General features: G+C 44.0%; 1 protein-coding gene across 2 annotated transcripts in view; it reads right to left on the bottom strand.

The window, feature by feature from the left end:
- The window catches only part of Mrps27 (mitochondrial ribosomal protein S27), a 73,704-nt gene that overhangs the window by 6,117 nt on the left and 51,178 nt on the right, over nucleotides 1–16,409 (bottom strand). For both annotated transcript variants that reach the window (XM_021208641.2, XM_029544009.1), the window contains exons 5-8: nucleotides 8,249–8,363; nucleotides 5,143–5,221; nucleotides 3,852–3,967; nucleotides 540–642 (exon numbers count right to left, since the gene is read on the bottom strand). In XM_021208641.2, the coding sequence (XP_021064300.1) occupies nucleotides 540–642; nucleotides 3,852–3,967; nucleotides 5,143–5,221; nucleotides 8,249–8,363 (413 nt within the window). The remainder of the gene's footprint in view (nucleotides 1–539; nucleotides 643–3,851; nucleotides 3,968–5,142; nucleotides 5,222–8,248; nucleotides 8,364–16,409) is intronic.

Below are 16,409 nucleotides of genomic sequence, written 5' to 3'. Positions count from 1 at the left end.
GCCTATCCCAAGGGACCAGGGCCTCTTCTCATAAGCAACAGTCAAGTCCATTTTCTTAGCCTCACCAACTTTCTGAATGATCTGTGTAATACGGCAGTCCTGAACACTAATCTGAACATCATCCCACTGGACTGTACAATCACATGGGGTCGACAAGTGACTGTCCCTGAGTGTGCTCTCTGACCTTTCTTCCCTCTTCCCTCACCTGGAACCTAGTCAAAGACACAGACGGCTGGGGAAGTACTGGCTAGCAATCCTGGTAGATCACCACACGTTTACATATGCTGTCCCTTCCTCACACTGATCAAAAATAAGTTTTCCTACAGTTAACAGAGCCAGTTCTGAGCTGGTTGGTGGTGACAGGTCTAATGACATCCCTTGACCATCCATAACTGAGTGTTATTTTATTGACTATATTTAGAAGTTATAACTGGATGTTCACTAGTAAATTTAAATGAAGTTTTAATTCTATTAAGAGGCAAAAGGCTGTGCCACATCTTTCTACAAAGAACAGTATGAACAAGGCTCACGTAGCTTACCAAGAAGTGCACAGCCATACAGCTGGGAACTCAGGCCCACTGTGTTCCTTTGTTTTAGGCCAGAAAGCAAGAGGGACGCCCCAAAGTCTCTTTCTTCTTCCCACTGCAACAGAATACAGCAGATCACTGTCTATTAAAATGGATACTTCATGCAAAATGTGATTTTTAAAAAACTGACATCAAACAGCATGTATTAAGTAAGCTTATGAAAATAAAAAATTGTGTAGAAGTTATCCCGATTCTATAAATAAAAAGTATTCATATTTAAAAAAAATCAGAACAGAAATGCTCTCTATATAACTAAGGACTCCTGGGTGGTTTTGGTTTTCTCCTTTGTGCGTCTTTCTCATGATTTTCTACATTTTGGTAATGACCCAGAGCCTTTTACAGTCAGAAAAGAGAAGAATAGAGCACTCTGGACCCACACTGACTTGAGAGCATCAAAGAGGCCCCCAGGCTGCCAGCCTCACATTTATCCTGCTCCAGAGGGAGAGAGCGCAACCAGCACAGCAGCGATGAGACGTCCTCAACAGGGGTAAAGTAAAGTAGGCCAGTGCGTTGCTTTTAGAGAGGTTTGTGCCTCGTAAAGACAACCAGGCAATCAGAAGCACTTAGTACTGTGTCTTTCAACCTACGGTGCAAAATTGTATGTCAATAAAATTGAAGCCTTTTGAGGAGACATGAAAAGAAAAAAAAGGGCAAAGCTACAAGCCTCGTTGGGTCTGCCACACACCAGTAACAAATGTGACTGGGGTAGTCCTTGAACACTGAGCTCAGAGCTCAGAGGAGGAGGTCTGAAAAGAACCCAGACAACAGGAGCTGTAATTCTCTAATGCCCCACACAAGGCAAGAGCTGTAGCCTTTCCCTCATGGTCTCTGCCCTAAGAAGTTAGTGATGGTCTGCAGCCACAACTGCTGCCAGGGAGTGAGGCTCCATGTGGCATTAAAAGCACAGATCTGGTCATGCTTCCTGCAGCACAGGCCCCAGTTCTTGGGATTTTCCTTCTTGATTATCGACTGACACAAATCTGTGTACATGTATTTGTCATAGTATGCTGATACATGTATACGATATTGACTTCTACTCGATTTTCTCCCCGGTTCATTTGTACACATTACATTCGGATACATCAGCTCTAAAACGGTCCTGCTTGAGAAATCTTTGGGCTGCTTCAAAGTATCCAAGTTTACAACATGGTCAGAGCCAAGTTAGCCATTAATTTCCTCACTAAACCTTCTTTTCCACAGAGTTCCTTTTGCACATACAATGCTCTTCTTGTCCAGGTGAGCTGGAAACTGAGGGTCTGGTGGTTGAGCCCCACCTCTCTGACTCTATCTAGCTCTTCTTCCCTGATGTTGACTTTCCCACATATCCAGCGGGGACTCAGGTTCTACCTCACCCAGGCTGCTAGACTATCATCAGCTCCTCTCAGACTCCGTGACAGTCTCTAAGCTGATCTGACCCATAGCTAACCTGCCCTGCTCTCATCTCTGTCCCACCTTACAGCTGAGGATGGATTCAGGATATAAGTCATGCCCCTCCCCCCCCAATTTAAAAATTTCAGGTAATTATTCACTATGTTTAGGATAATAGCAAAATGGCTTATGTGCTTCAGTCTTACCTCACACCCCACGGTCCCAGACATTCTCTATGTTGTAGGGGCATCAGCCATCAAGATCATGGCATCTCCCCTGTCCATCAAGTACGTGTGCCTCAGTCCATCTTCCTTCCTCCAGCCTATTCTCCCCCACTCACCTGGGTCTCACTATATTGCCCTGGTAATAAGTCTCCAGTGCTGGGAACTCAGACAACCCTCCTGTCTCGGCCTCCCCGTGAGCAGGGTTACAGAAATGTGCCCAGTTTCTGTCAGTCCCTTCTTGCTGACCATGTTCTCTTCTGCTGGTTGGACATATGCACTTCCATTTTAACTAGCTAGTGACATTTACCTTTCAAATATTAACTTTGTAAACACTTCTTTAGGCATTTCCCCTTTGCAGTCATTTTAAGTTTAAAATACAAATAAAGCTCTTTAAGGGCTTTTCATGTGTTATAGCTGCATGCTTGTTTTGCCTACATGTGTGCATGTGGCCCATGTGCATGCCTGGAGTCTGTGGAGGTCAAAGCAGGTATCTGATCCTCTGAGAGGAGAGTTTTAGACTGGTGTGAGCCACCACGTGGGTGCAGGGATCTGAACCTAGGTCCTCTGCAAGGGCAACAGGTGACCTTAAGCACGAAGCCATCTCTCTAGCCCCTTGTTCTGTTTTAAAGTGGTAGACTGTAAGTAGACAATGTGTGTTTACTGCTAAATAAGTAGAACTTGGCAACAGAATGAGTAAGTAGATTCAATATATATTAATACCTTAACCACGAGGGCTGGAGAGATGGCTAAGTGGTTAAGAGCACTGGCTGCTCTTCCAGAGGTCCTGAGTTCAAATCCCAGCAACCACAGGGTGGCTCACAACCATCTGTAATGGGATCTGATGCTCTCTTCTGGTGTGTCTGAAGAAAGCTACAGTGTACTCATATAAATAAAATAAATAAATCTTTAAAAAAATAGTTTAACCACAATATATCATAGTTAAGTGGCTACATATACTGGCTGCATCTTAGGCCATGTCACTCAGTAAAGAAGAACATCTCAGGTTTTCAGGATATGGGTTGGACTAGATGACATTTCAGCTCACATCCAAACTGAGTTTTTTAACCTGGTACTGAGTTAAGGGCACGCCACAGGGCCTCAATGCCTGGCATCATCAATTAGTGCCATGGTTGTTCTGCAATACCTCGGTGCCTCCCTATCTCTGTAGAGCGATTGTGAAGAGTAAAGGCACTACTACGTTTACAACCCAGGAACACAGTGTAGTGGCAAGCAAATGCTAAAGTGCTATGTGACTATCAGTCACCGCTGCTCTCACCACTGTCTTCTCAGGACAGCAGCGAGCCATCAGTCAATGTCCTACTCAAAGCAAGCCACAGCTCGGCATGCTGCACATTCTAGAACACAACTGGCGTGGAGCAACTGCAGGAAACCCTGACCCGCTAGTTCATAGTCAGAACTGGCTGCCCACCTGCTCCTTTAGCATGCCATGTCTGCCTCTCAGTGATTAGTAATGTTTCATTTCTGAACTGCCTGAGGTCACCTGACCTGGCTCAAGTTTCACATTGTGCAAAAGGGGCTAGGGTTGTAGCTCAGTGGTAAAATGCTGCCCTAGAGTTCAACCCCCAATATCAAAACAAAAATGCCTTCCCACCCTGACAAACGCATCTTAGGGCTTTCACTTGGGAAGCCTGTGTTAGGGCAGATCACTTACTGTGAGCTCTGTCTTCTCTGCTAGGCAACGGTATAAAACATAGAGGGAGAGAAACTGGGTGGACGGCACTTCAAAGGCTTCTTGCATCATGATCTCAAAAACCACGGATAAAGCATCTGGCCAGGAGATGAAGGTGAGAGCAAGGGGAAATTAGATGTGGGGAACATCACCAAGTCACCAAGTATAAACACGTTCAAAGTGTCTTGCAGTGGACACCAAGCAGAATCAAGTAGGAAACATGGGCTCTGGTCCTAGTTGTTCTACGAAGCAGGTCCTTGTCAAGCCATTCACACCCGCTGCACATATTGCATGCACACTGAGTCACAGGTTTCTGCATCAGGGACTTCACACACGGACCAAAGCCATGGCTTTTGGCTCACAGTAAGTAGCATCTTCACGATGATCAAACACTGTTTGCTCCATTTACTTCAACAAGATATGCCTACGAAAATGCCTCCCACAGTGTCCATCAGCTACAAGAGCTAAGCACTGGGAGAAGAGGAGGCAGCTGCCTGCCTCTCTCTTCATTTGGATGCTTTCTCACTGTTGAGGCAAAATAAGACAAAGGCTAGAGTAACTCCCAAACCCTAGGTATTAGTTCAAAGACGGATACAGGGATAAGAAAGAAAAGTTGAAAAGAATTGACACAAGGGAAAGGAAAAGGCCCTTCATAAATTATAAACCACTGAGTATAACGCACAGCACATGTTACTGATTTCTACACAAGCTGGTCATAGAAAACCAGGCCCCGATTACTCTTACTCCCTTGATAACACAACACAGACAAAAGCTGAGAACATCAAGTTCAAACAACTTCTTTCCCTCAGTAATCTGTAGTCAAGGTAGAGAATGCTGATGCTAATGATGAAACAGAATGTTTGCACAGGCTGCAAGCACACCCATCAGGTGCTTTCAAATGACTGCACGCGCTAAGCTCACTGCGTACACTCATAGTTACAGAAGAGTTACACGTGAAAACTAAATCAATTTTTACTTTATTCTTTAGATCCTGCATTTCCATCAGCTTGAGAAGTGGAATCAGATTGGCCCTTAATTAACTTTTCCCCTAGAGTTACTTATGTATGTACATTTTCCATGCCAGCAATAGAAAGGTGATACTTAAAACTGTTGGCATAAGTGATAATAATCTTCCTGTAAACTTTCCTGACTAAAAGAGTAACATAAAGACATGTAATTAAGAACTGAAGGAGGAGGAAGCTGTCTGCATTTATACATTTCCATTTGGGCGCTGAAAGCCCTGTATTAACTGAATCGTGATCTGGTTTCTTACCTTTGTAATTTTCTTTCTTTATGAAATAATCCATCAGTAAGTTGAATGTAAAGTTATCTGGAAAAATTCCATACTGAACCTGTAATAAAAGTGAAAACAGAGAATGAAATCATCTCTAATTCTGTCTGTCACACAACCCCCTGGATCAGTCAGGACAGCCGGCCCCACTGAGGTAAAGTCCAGAACTCGCATTTGTAGCACTGGCGGCGGTGAGACTGAAGCTGTTGACTCACGAGGTTTGGAAACTGGAACTGTCGGTCAGGGGAGAAAGTTGAGCCGGTGTCTGACAGAGGACAACTGACAGGAAAAAACTGTAAAGTCCGTCATCATCTTAGTCCTGTCACAGCTAAACAACAACAGAAAGAGACCCACTCCCCACCCCTCCACAAACAGCTGGTCCAATGACTCTTTTCACAAGGTCTGAATGAAAATCCGAAACAGACCTTAAGGAAAAAGCATGAATTATACAGCACATGGTCTGACTTCTAAATGCCCAAGAAACGTGCCAACGCTTTGCTGTACACCAAGTGCCTAGGATTCTGTTTGCCTTCGTAGTTAAGATGTCAGAATCTAAGAATATTTTAGGAATAAACAAGGATGTGTCAGTGTCTGCTTCAGGCTTGGCAGGAGTATTTTCACGTCTTGGATCTCGGAGTCTCAGGCCCCAGCATCAGAACTGGGATGGAACCTGAAGTTTTAGTGGGTTTCTCTGATTTTCACTTCCACGCGAGCCTGATTCCTTACTGCCTCGATCATGGTTACAGTTTTACCCAAAACTCTTCAATAGGACTAACCTCTCTGTCCCATACTATCACCGAGTGCCAAAAACAACTGGGGAACACCGCCCCCCCCCCACACCTACTATTCCCTTGGGAGGTTCCTAAACCTCCACTGTGAATCCCAGAACTGACTAAGGGAGCACTGGCTCAGGGGTGGGCCCGTGATTCTCAGAGAACTCACCCCCATCAGCTTGAATCCAGGGCAGGCTAAAGCCAAAATATTTTAGGACAGTAATTCATTAGCGCTAGGAAGGAACTTTGACATTAACTTGTCTAAGCCAAGTGTGGTCCCTCAGAAGGCTGAGGCAGGACTCAGGTTCTAGGGTAACTTGGGATACATAGGAAGATCTAATCTGGGGTACAGGATAAAGTTGGCAAAACAAAGAATGAGCCAGTCAAGGGTTTCCAACCTTGGTAATGATTCAGGATGTAAAAGCACAGAGACTGTTTCTATTAGACCACATCATTTAGCATTCCATCTGTACCCACAGGATGCACAGCATCAAGAGTGAACCCTGATAGAAACTGTGGGTTCTGGGTGCTGATGCTGTGTCCACCACATATGTCCCATTCCAGGAGTAGGATGCTGGTCAGGCAAGGCTGTGTGCTGGGACAGGGGTGTGTGAGAATCTCTACACTTTCCACTCACTGATGCTTTGAATCTCAAATACCTAGGCCCAGAAAAGACACACTGAATTAGAACACTAGGGGTTAAGATAAGTTTCGTGTGTGTATGTGTGTGTGTGTGTGTGTGTGTGTGTGTGTGTGTGTGTGTGTGTGTGAACACATACAAGGATGGGTTGTCCTGCTCAACTTTTTACATGGGTGCTGGGGACACAGACTCAAAACATGCTCACGTGGCAAGCATACCAACTCAGCTATCTCTAGCCCGGAGCATCTGCAAATTTAAAAAAATCTCAGGTAACTCTAAGTAGGCAGCCCAGGTTATAAATCACTGACACCAACTCAAGCTGAAATTGAGAAAACCAGGACATATACAGAGAAAAGTATTTGCCTGACCATCCTGGGAACTGACAGGACTAAGTGGTTACAGGCTACATTTCCTGACCCCTCATCTGGTAGTATCTCTTTTTAAAGGCCTGGAAGCGACAGAAAAGAGATCCTCTGCTCTGCTTTTCCAGACCCTCCTGAATCTGTCTCCACAGGGATCTTTATCTCTGCATGTAACTTCTGGAACGAAGAGAACAAGATTTAATCTCTGTCTTCCCCCCCGGGGCCTCCTTCCTTTCTTTCTTGAGACTGCAGCCCTGCACCTTGACTGTCCCTCCCTGACTCAGTCCCCTTGAAATACCCCATCACTGCAGACAAAGGCAGCACATTCGGCTCCATGTACAGCTTTTGGAACTAGTTTAAATGGCACCCATATCCACTACTTCTTTCCTTCCAGCTAGATTCCATCATTTTAGTTCCTCTTGTATGGCACTTGGAATCCTCTAATGTGAGGTTTACCAGAGAGAAGGTAAGATAAGGATGAAATACTATTCATTTCTGTCCTCACTTTGATAATCAATCCGTCATCTCACACCAACAATGTGTACAACATATGCTGATTTGTTGTGAGACTATGTTACAGATGAAAATTGTTCTTCACAGAGAAGAATCAAAAATAAATCAGTATTCTGACTGAACTCTAATTTTCAAAGTCTGGTGACACTATGAACATAGCATATTTTCATAAAAATATTGTTAAAGTTCTTTAATGGCTTGTAACAGTATTTAGGTTAACTCTGGCAGTAGTAACACTCTACAACTTGTGTGCTTAGTTTGAATATACTGGAGTCAATGAAGACTGAAGTGCTGGGTGGAGTGTAATCCAGAAGGACCTTAATCCTAGGAGCTCTGGGGCTTGGGGAGAAAGAGCTGTGGATTTTAGGAGAAAGGACAAATTATTATCCAGGAATAACATCTTCTTAAAAAAGTGTCAGATGGTCTGAATGACCTGGAGATTATCCTCCATCAGAAATGACCACTACTCACCCAACCTTCCTGAAAGGGAAACAGACAAGCAAGGTAGGGTTTAAGGCTGAAGACAAGTGACTGCCAGTGCAGCCTCCCACTGTGCTCCATGGTCACACGTCCTCTCTTAATCTCTATGCTTGGAAAAGAAGCAGTTAAGGACATTTTTAGTGTTTTATTTGTTGGGTAGTTTAATACCAGCTCCAGTCTACAAACAGCGTGAGACGGAATCTGAGGGGAGACCTTAATAGGACAGTGGTTTCTGGTAGTACTGTCACAGGCACAAATAGCAGATCACGCACACTCAGCATGCACATGGGGACACACTCCCTTGGCCAGGAGCCCCTCACCTTATTAACAAGTGTATACAAGGCTTTGTCTTGTGCTCCGTATTTCAGACACTGTCTAATCCAGGTATGGATGGTCCAGTCTCTTAGGTACCAGCAGTTGGGACTGTGTCGAAATCTAAATAAAACACAAGAAGAGACAATACTTAATTTCTTAAATGTTAAAACCCAGACATCTTCATTAGTGGGTCCTTCTCTTGCAATAGTTACTTGATATAGTCAATGTGACCATAAAGTCATGAGTGTCAACAATTAATAGAAACTTGAAGTTGAAATTCTTAACTTTAAGTCTGAAATGGAAAGAGAAGGCAAAATAATAAAAAAGAAAAATATAAACCTATTTATTTATTTGTTTTAAGATAGGGGCCTCTCTATGTGGTCTTGTCTGACCTAGAACTCACAGATCTTCCTGTTTCTACCTTTCAAGAGCTGTGACTACAGGTGTGTGTCTACCTCTCTGGATTTATTATTTATTTCATCCCCTTGCCTCATCACCTTGCTTTAATAAGAGATGTATATGGAAATGATTTGGGGAACTATTATTCATAACTTTATGTAAATACATATCTTGTCAGAAAGGATATGTGAAGCTGAAGTTGATACTTTGGAGATGAAGTAAGACAGAAGAAGAACAGAAAAGCAGACCAGCACAGACCTCTGATGGGGATCAGCTTTAAGTTATACCAGTATTTCTTGTATATTCAGGAGCAACTGGGATGGTACTGCATCATGAAAATAAACAAGGGCTCCACTGTCACCCCTCAGTCCATTCCCTCTTGTTCCCACAGCAACCTTCATCATCTGTGACTCGGGCAGCCTGAGGAATGAGCAGTCTCTTGGAGGAAGGCTCCCGGGAGGCTGCTCTGGCCCGAGTGCTCGCACACAGCCAGTGCCTGGGCGGGGAGGCTCTTCTCTCTCTTCTCCAGCTTGTAGGAAACGGGATATCAGGGCCATTTCTGAACACTTACCCAGTTTCGGTAGGACAGAGCTTCAGAGTCCTACTCAGAATCGGGGGCCTACATATTCCACACAACTCCTCAGTGTGTGACACTTCATGGCCCATGTAAGTTTTCAGCACATAAAAGCAGAGCTTCCATCAAGACATTTACTAACTGCTACATGCTTGTGTGCATGACTGTACTGTTAACACGTATGTCTATATGAAGAATGATGCCGCTTTGCCTGGGGCATTCTTAGCCTCCTACACACATCTTTTATAACAATGGAAGGAGGGCATGGTCCTCTGGAACTGCTAGCTGCAGGGCTTGTGGCGTTGGTGGTTTAGTCTATTTCTCATTTTAAAACAGATTTAAAATGTCAACTATCCCCTTTACCTAAGAGCTCTTTAAACCTAATCTCCACCTTAATCTCCTGCCTCAGAACCTCTTGGATGGCAGCTTCTTGGCTGTTGCTGACAGACTTTGATACACTCTGTGGCTACAACTTACAACCACAGCCAAACAAGCACCTTTTCTCTTCATATAATATATGCTGCTGGAAGTAGAATTCCAGTCTTTTGCATACAGGCAGTAAGTGAACCCCTTTCTAGATCCTACCAGTGTTAAAACTAAGGGGAAAGAGCCGGGCGTGGTGGCACACACCAAAAAAAAAAAAAAAAAAAAAAAAAAAAAAAAAGAAAAAAAAAAGAAAAAAAAAACTAAGGGGAAAGAAAGAAAAGAGAATTAGTGCCCAACTTCTGGAACATGAGGGCATCAACACAATATGCTGACAAAGGAACCAAGTTTGAATGGTATGAGATAAATTCCTCAAGCAATTTCACAAGCACCTTGGTGTGGCTCCTCTTTAGAACTCCAGTAAGGAAGGGGCAGGTTGGCTTCTGAATGGGTGTAACCTCCTGATTCTGTGGACTGCTGACCAGCACGGCAGTCAGGAAAGGCAAAGAAAACACAAACCAACACACTCACTTCCAACCTGCCTGCAAAGACACTCACTTCCACCCTGCCTGCAAACACACTGACTTTTGTTCTCTGCTCCACCTAGCAGACTGACAGGTTACAGCCAGTCAGTACATGATGCCCCTCTGTACCTGGTGCCATCATCTGAGGCCACATCTCAACAGACGTCACTACCACTGAAGCAGTGGGCTGCCACGACTGGCAAACTGTGTGAATATAGAAAAGATGGACAACACAGCTCAAAAAACCCTGGCCCTGCTGTGCGCAGGACAGTGGGAGGCAGCCTGCAGCTCAGCTCTGTGGCTGTGTGCTTCTTGGAGGAAGGAGGAACACAAGAGGGAATGGAAGGAGCGTGCAGTCCAGCTTTCACTCTGACTCTACGGTTAGCACCCACGCAGAAGAAATCGCTGTCTCCAGTGCTAACTGGGGCTGTCAGAACTTTCTAGAAGCCCAAACCACGGGTAAGCCAATAGCAGGAGTTGAAAAGCACCCTCTCTCCCCAGCAGGTCTGAGCAGCATGGAACTGCTCAGGCGCTCACCTGTTTTACTGCTCACCCAAGGCTGCAGCACAGGAGGCCGGAGACAGAGTCAGGGTTTGTCAGGCAGACAGGGATCCAAAAGCCTAGGTCACCTCTGATTTCTTAGAAGGTAAGGGAAGTCACTTAAAAGAGATCATCGAAAGGAAAAGGAAAAAGACCAGAGTGCGACTTTATAGTTATTTGTGACCAACTGAATCATTTAATAAAAAACAAAACAGTGGGCTCTGGCTATCCTTCCACAGGCGTCAAATGACTCATTATCTTACAATGACAAAGCAGCCACCCTCACCAGTCTTTAGGATCAACTACAAATGCTGCAGGCCTAAAGCATGGTGCTAGGGCCCACAGCCCTGCAGCAGCTATCATTTAGCCACAACACAGGCTTTGCACACGGATGAGCAGGCTTTCCACATGGTTTCCCTGATTATATGAGCCACCAGCCAAGCCTAGGCATACACACACTTTCCTGTTCCCAGTAGGTTCTGTATCCTGTGGCAACAGGCTTTCCAGATGGGACCCTAGGCCGCTAAGTGAGGCAGATGTGAAGGAGGGGCAGTAGAGAAGGCTGCCAAGGAGAAGATTCAGCCAGTTCCATGGGCTGTGGTGTGGAGTGTGAATCAGTTCATAATGCCAAGTTTGCAATTATCAAAAGGGTCAAGCGCTTCCTCCCACAACAAAGCTAGTGTTGTGTGACTGACCCACTCTGATTCAGTCGTCACTGCCTCTTTCTTATCCTATAAAGGTAATTAGAAAGATGATTACTTTCTTTTCCATCCTGCAGGAAATTCTGCTTTCAGAATTGTTAATTTCAGAATTCACAATCTTCAATTCTTTCAGTGATCACAAATACAAAATAGAAATATCACTACTACAGATTAAAATTCCTTTGTTGCCTGAGATCCCATATTTTATGCTTAAGGAAGTTTCAGTTAATTTTAACTTTCAATAAACATATGGTGAAGCTCTATTAAATAAATATACATGTTCTAAAAGATGTCTGCCTATTCCATTACCAAAGGCTAATACAAAGCCTGGATTTGAACTCCTACAACTCACTAGCTACCCTGGTGTAGATGAAATGTCTGTGATTAGATATCTAGGTGGTTTTCTGAGTTGGGTTTACAGAGCTGTGATGCTCAAAGCCTAAAGTCCCAGTCTTTCATCCCACTGTACACCTGACAGACGACAGCTGGACAACCATCACCACAGTGAAGATACAAGTGACTCCCATTATCTCAGAAGTCCCCTTTGCAGCAAATCTTCCACGACTCTCTGGTCCTTGGGTCCTCTTCCAGAACCAGAGGTATTTATAAAAACTGCAACAGTCAGCATCGTGGCAAACACTTTTAATACTAGCATTGGAGAGGCAGAGGCAGGAGGACCTCTGTGAGATCGAGGCCAGCCTGGTCTATATAGAGTCCAGGATAGCCAGGGCTACATGGAAAGACCATGCCACAAACAAACAAACGAGAGCCACAGTTTGCACCTGCTGGTTGGCTATCATTTTTATTCTGCCAATTTCCAAAAAGAACTTGGAAAAAAAATGGCAGTGCAGTTTGAAAGCAGCTTTCTTTCTGTGTGCTCTATAATCAGCCCTCTTGGCTCTCTGCTGGCCAATCTGAAAGGAGGCTAAACAAAGTTACAGAATTTTAAAATATGCAGTGTTAATTTCATGCATGACAAAGGGTCTTCTTAGCTACTGAATCTATTAGAATCGAACCCAGGGCTTAAAGATTATTGGAGCCTGGCATTTGGCTGACACAGACAGACAGAGAACACTGTGAGGAAGGCTCTGCTGGGAACCGGGACCTGGGCCACTATAGCACACACCGCTTTGTTTCCCTTGTTAGAGCTGGCTGCTGCATTGTCAGATCTACATTTCTAAGTCCAGGAGACACATAACACACCCAGGAAATGACTACCAGTAGTGGCCCTGTGTGAGGTACAATGACCCAAATTCCACCCCTGCTGGTCTAACGATACCTCTAACTCTAGTCTGGACATAAAACCCCCACCCCCACCCCCTGCCCAATACAGACAAATATTAACTGTAGTCAGACTGTGTGCTACTTTGGCTCCTTCTTTCATGAGACCTAAGGGAGCCAATCAGATCAAAGGCAGTATGTATGGCCAGACCAGGGTATTATGGGGAGAGAAAGAAATATTTATACTGTGATTACTGATGCTCTTGGTGGTAGTCCCCAAAGAAGAAGCACTTCTGTCTCTTTGGTCACCAGTTGGAATTGCACCCAGGGACCACGACGGAGACTGTTATACAGCCTTGCTCACAGGTTAGCCTTAAGTACCCAGGAAGCCTGGGGGCAGGGGGTGCTCAAAGGAGAGGGTTTCTGGTTAGGTGAGGCAGGAGGCTGAGGAAAACTGAATCCCAGAACTAATCTTTATAAAAGCAAAGGGTTCCAGACAACACTACAAAGTCAAGAAAGATGGAACTAAGGCAGGACACCCACACACTGATTAGTCATGGCTATACTGGAATACCTCTGAGGAAGGGCAAGGGAGACAGAAGGGAAAGAAAGTCAATAGGGTAGCCGTCTGACTGACTACAGGTCAGTGTTTCCAGAGACTCTCAAGCAGGCAGGGTCTGTCTGCCACAACAGAGGAGGAGATGAGGCACAGAAGCCCGCACGGGCAGATTTGACGTGGCTGCGGCAGATTACAGATGTCTTCTGCCATTTCTGAGGGAGAGAAGCTCAGCACTAATCTGATTTCTTAAGAATTGGATTTTTTTTTCTCAAATAAAGAACAGCATCTCTCAGAGTCCTTGGCACACTGACTCCCAGGGTGTAACCGAGCCAAGTCCCTGAGCATTTTCCTTTATCATGAAAGGAAGACTGGGCTCATTTTCAGCCTCACAATCCAGTCAGAGTCAAACTATTTCTGTAACTACCAACCTCCCCTATTCCCCCCAATAAACTTTTAGCACCCCCCCCCCACTAAGCTCTTAGGCTCTTTCCCCTATACCCACCACACTAAGCTCTTAGGATCCCCCCTCCCCAACACACACAAAGCTCTTAGGCACCTCTCTCTCTCTCTCTCTCTCTCTCTCTCTCACACACACACACACACACACACACACACACACACACACAAACACACACACACACAGACAAAACTCTCAGGCTCTTTCACAGGCAGGAGACATGTCATCTCTCTTACTGCAAACTCTTAGGTACTTGAGGATGTGGCGACAGTGGCTAGACACACTAGGGTTCACCAATGAAAATATATATGCTGACACTTGTGAACATTGTGCATATGGAAACAGCCATCTGCTGACAGTTTTGAGTACCATCCTGCCTATAGACAGCTGAAGCCAGGAGGAAACACTGCCTTTTTCCTACAAAGCAGGAGGAGAGCCCCCTCGTGGCAGAGGAAGCACAGTAACAGGAAAACCACCCTTCCTTCCTCCCCTACTGCTTGCTTCCTTTGCACAATCCACAGAAGGATGAAGGATGCCTTAGGGAACAGAGGTGCTGACAGAGATGCACCAAACGGAATGCTGGCAGAAGACAGGGTTCAAGGGTTCAAAGAACCCTCTTAAACTTTTAATCAAAACCACTCAGGCTCTTCAACACTGAACAATGCTTTAAAAGGAAAAGCTCTGGAACAAAAAAGAAGAAATCACACCCCAAAGAAGTAGATGGAGAGGAATAATCAAACTCGGGGCTGAAATCAATAAAGTAGAAACAAAACGAAAACCCAAAGAATCGATAAAATAAAGAATTGTTTTTGTTTTTGTTTTTTGAGAAAAATCAATAAAATTGACAACTCTTATTCAAATTAACTAATAAGAGGAGAGAGAATATCCAAATTCAAAAAAAGAAATGAAAAGGGGACATAACAATAGACACAAGAAATCCAGAGACTCATAAGGGTGAACATTAAAATTGTTTGTACCAAAGTGGTAAATGTAACAAAAATGCATAATTTTCTCAATATATACCACCTACCAAAATTAAATCAAGATCATATAAGTAATTTAAACAGACCTACAACCCCAAGTGAAATGGAAGTAGTAGTTAAACAAATAAGTAATTAAGTAAAAAAGCCCAGGGTCAGAAGGGTTAGTGCAGAACTTTACCAGACTTTCAAAAAAGAGTTAATGCCAATACTCTTCCAATTATTTCACAAAGCAGAAACCAAAGGAACATTACCCAATTCATTCTATGAGGCTATGGTTACCCTGATACTCAAACCACCAAAGATCCAACAAAGACTGAAAGTTTCTCTTATGAACACAGAAGCAAAAATTCTCAATAAATTCTTTCAAATTGAATCCAAAAACACATCAGAAAGATCATCTATCACAATCAATTAGGCTTCATCCCAGAGACTCAGGGATGGTTCAACATATGTAAATTGACAAATGTAATCCAGTATATAAACTAACTGAAAGACAAAAAAACCACAGGATCATCTCATTAGATGCCGAAATGCCTTTGACAAAATCCAACACTCCTTCATAATAAAATTCCTGGAGAAACTAGAGACTCAGGGACACACCTCAACATAAAGGGAAATGTACAGCAAGACCATAGCCAACATCAAATTAACTAGAGAGAAACTCAAAGCAATTCCACTAAAATCAGGAACAAGACAAAGCTGTTGGTGCTGGAGAGCTTGTGCATGCTAGGCAGATGCTTGGGCCTGAGGAATATCCTTAACCCACTGGCAGAGATGACAGGGACATCAGAGCCTGCAAGCTGGCATCTAAAACTTTAAAGTAAAATGATACAATCATGGAAGTTAAACCCAAGTTGCCACAAGTAATTTTAATTGAAGCTCAAGTTTTGTAGGAAATAAAATGTTTCAACAATGGACTATTCTGTTAGCAAAGCTATTAATAAATTTTGTTCTTTTTGTAATTATATACTGTATATTTTGGTAGCTCTTCCCATCTTCTCCCATTTCTCTCCTACCCACCCCAGCTCCCTCCATAGCCCTATACAATTCTTTCCCCATCCATTAGTCTATGTCCCACAGAGTTTAAAGAGGACCCTCTGTTTGATCCTGAGTTCAGAACTAACTCTCACAGCTTGGTGGGCTCCACAATGGGTACACACCCTATCGCCTCCCCTCTCAGAATGAGCACCAACAGCAGTATGTGGCATGGCCCCCGGGACCCTTCACCCTCTGCAGCAGACTGTCAGGATTCCCCGACTGTTATGGACTCACTGCCAGAATGCAGTGCTGAGTCTGTGGTTCCCATATCGACATCCTGATTTGGAAATGGAATTTCACAACTCTGCTCCCCATCTTGAGGCTCTTACATTTTCTCTATACCCTCTTCTGCAATGTTCCCTGAGCCATGAAGGGGTCTAGATATGTCTTGTCTAAGGTCTAGCCCTCAACTGCCCTTTATTTTTAGAATCTTGTGCAGCCATGGGCTTTTGCTTTTATCTCCATTCACGGCAAGAAGGGTGTTTTTTAAGATTGAGAATAGCCTTTTCTGGTCTGACTCAGGCCTTAAATCTGTTACTATTTTTACTCTGTAAAACAGAGTAATAACAGAGCGATAACAGAGTTATTGCTGATAACCAATCATAATCATCCATCTTCACTTATTTTAGTATGAAGTTCCAAGTATCTGGTAATTCCTACAGCATCAGTGCTTTCAAAAAATGGTCTCGGGGGGCTGATGGCTCAGTGGGTAAGAGCACCTGATTGCTCTTCCGAAGGTCCGGAGTT

Source organism: Mus pahari, chromosome 11 (genome assembly GCF_900095145.1).
Source record: "Mus pahari chromosome 11, PAHARI_EIJ_v1.1, whole genome shotgun sequence".
Lineage (NCBI taxonomy): Eukaryota > Metazoa > Chordata > Mammalia > Rodentia > Muridae > Mus > Mus pahari.
Note: the sequence above shows the minus strand (reverse complement) of the source record. Positions and strands in the feature narration are given on the sequence as shown.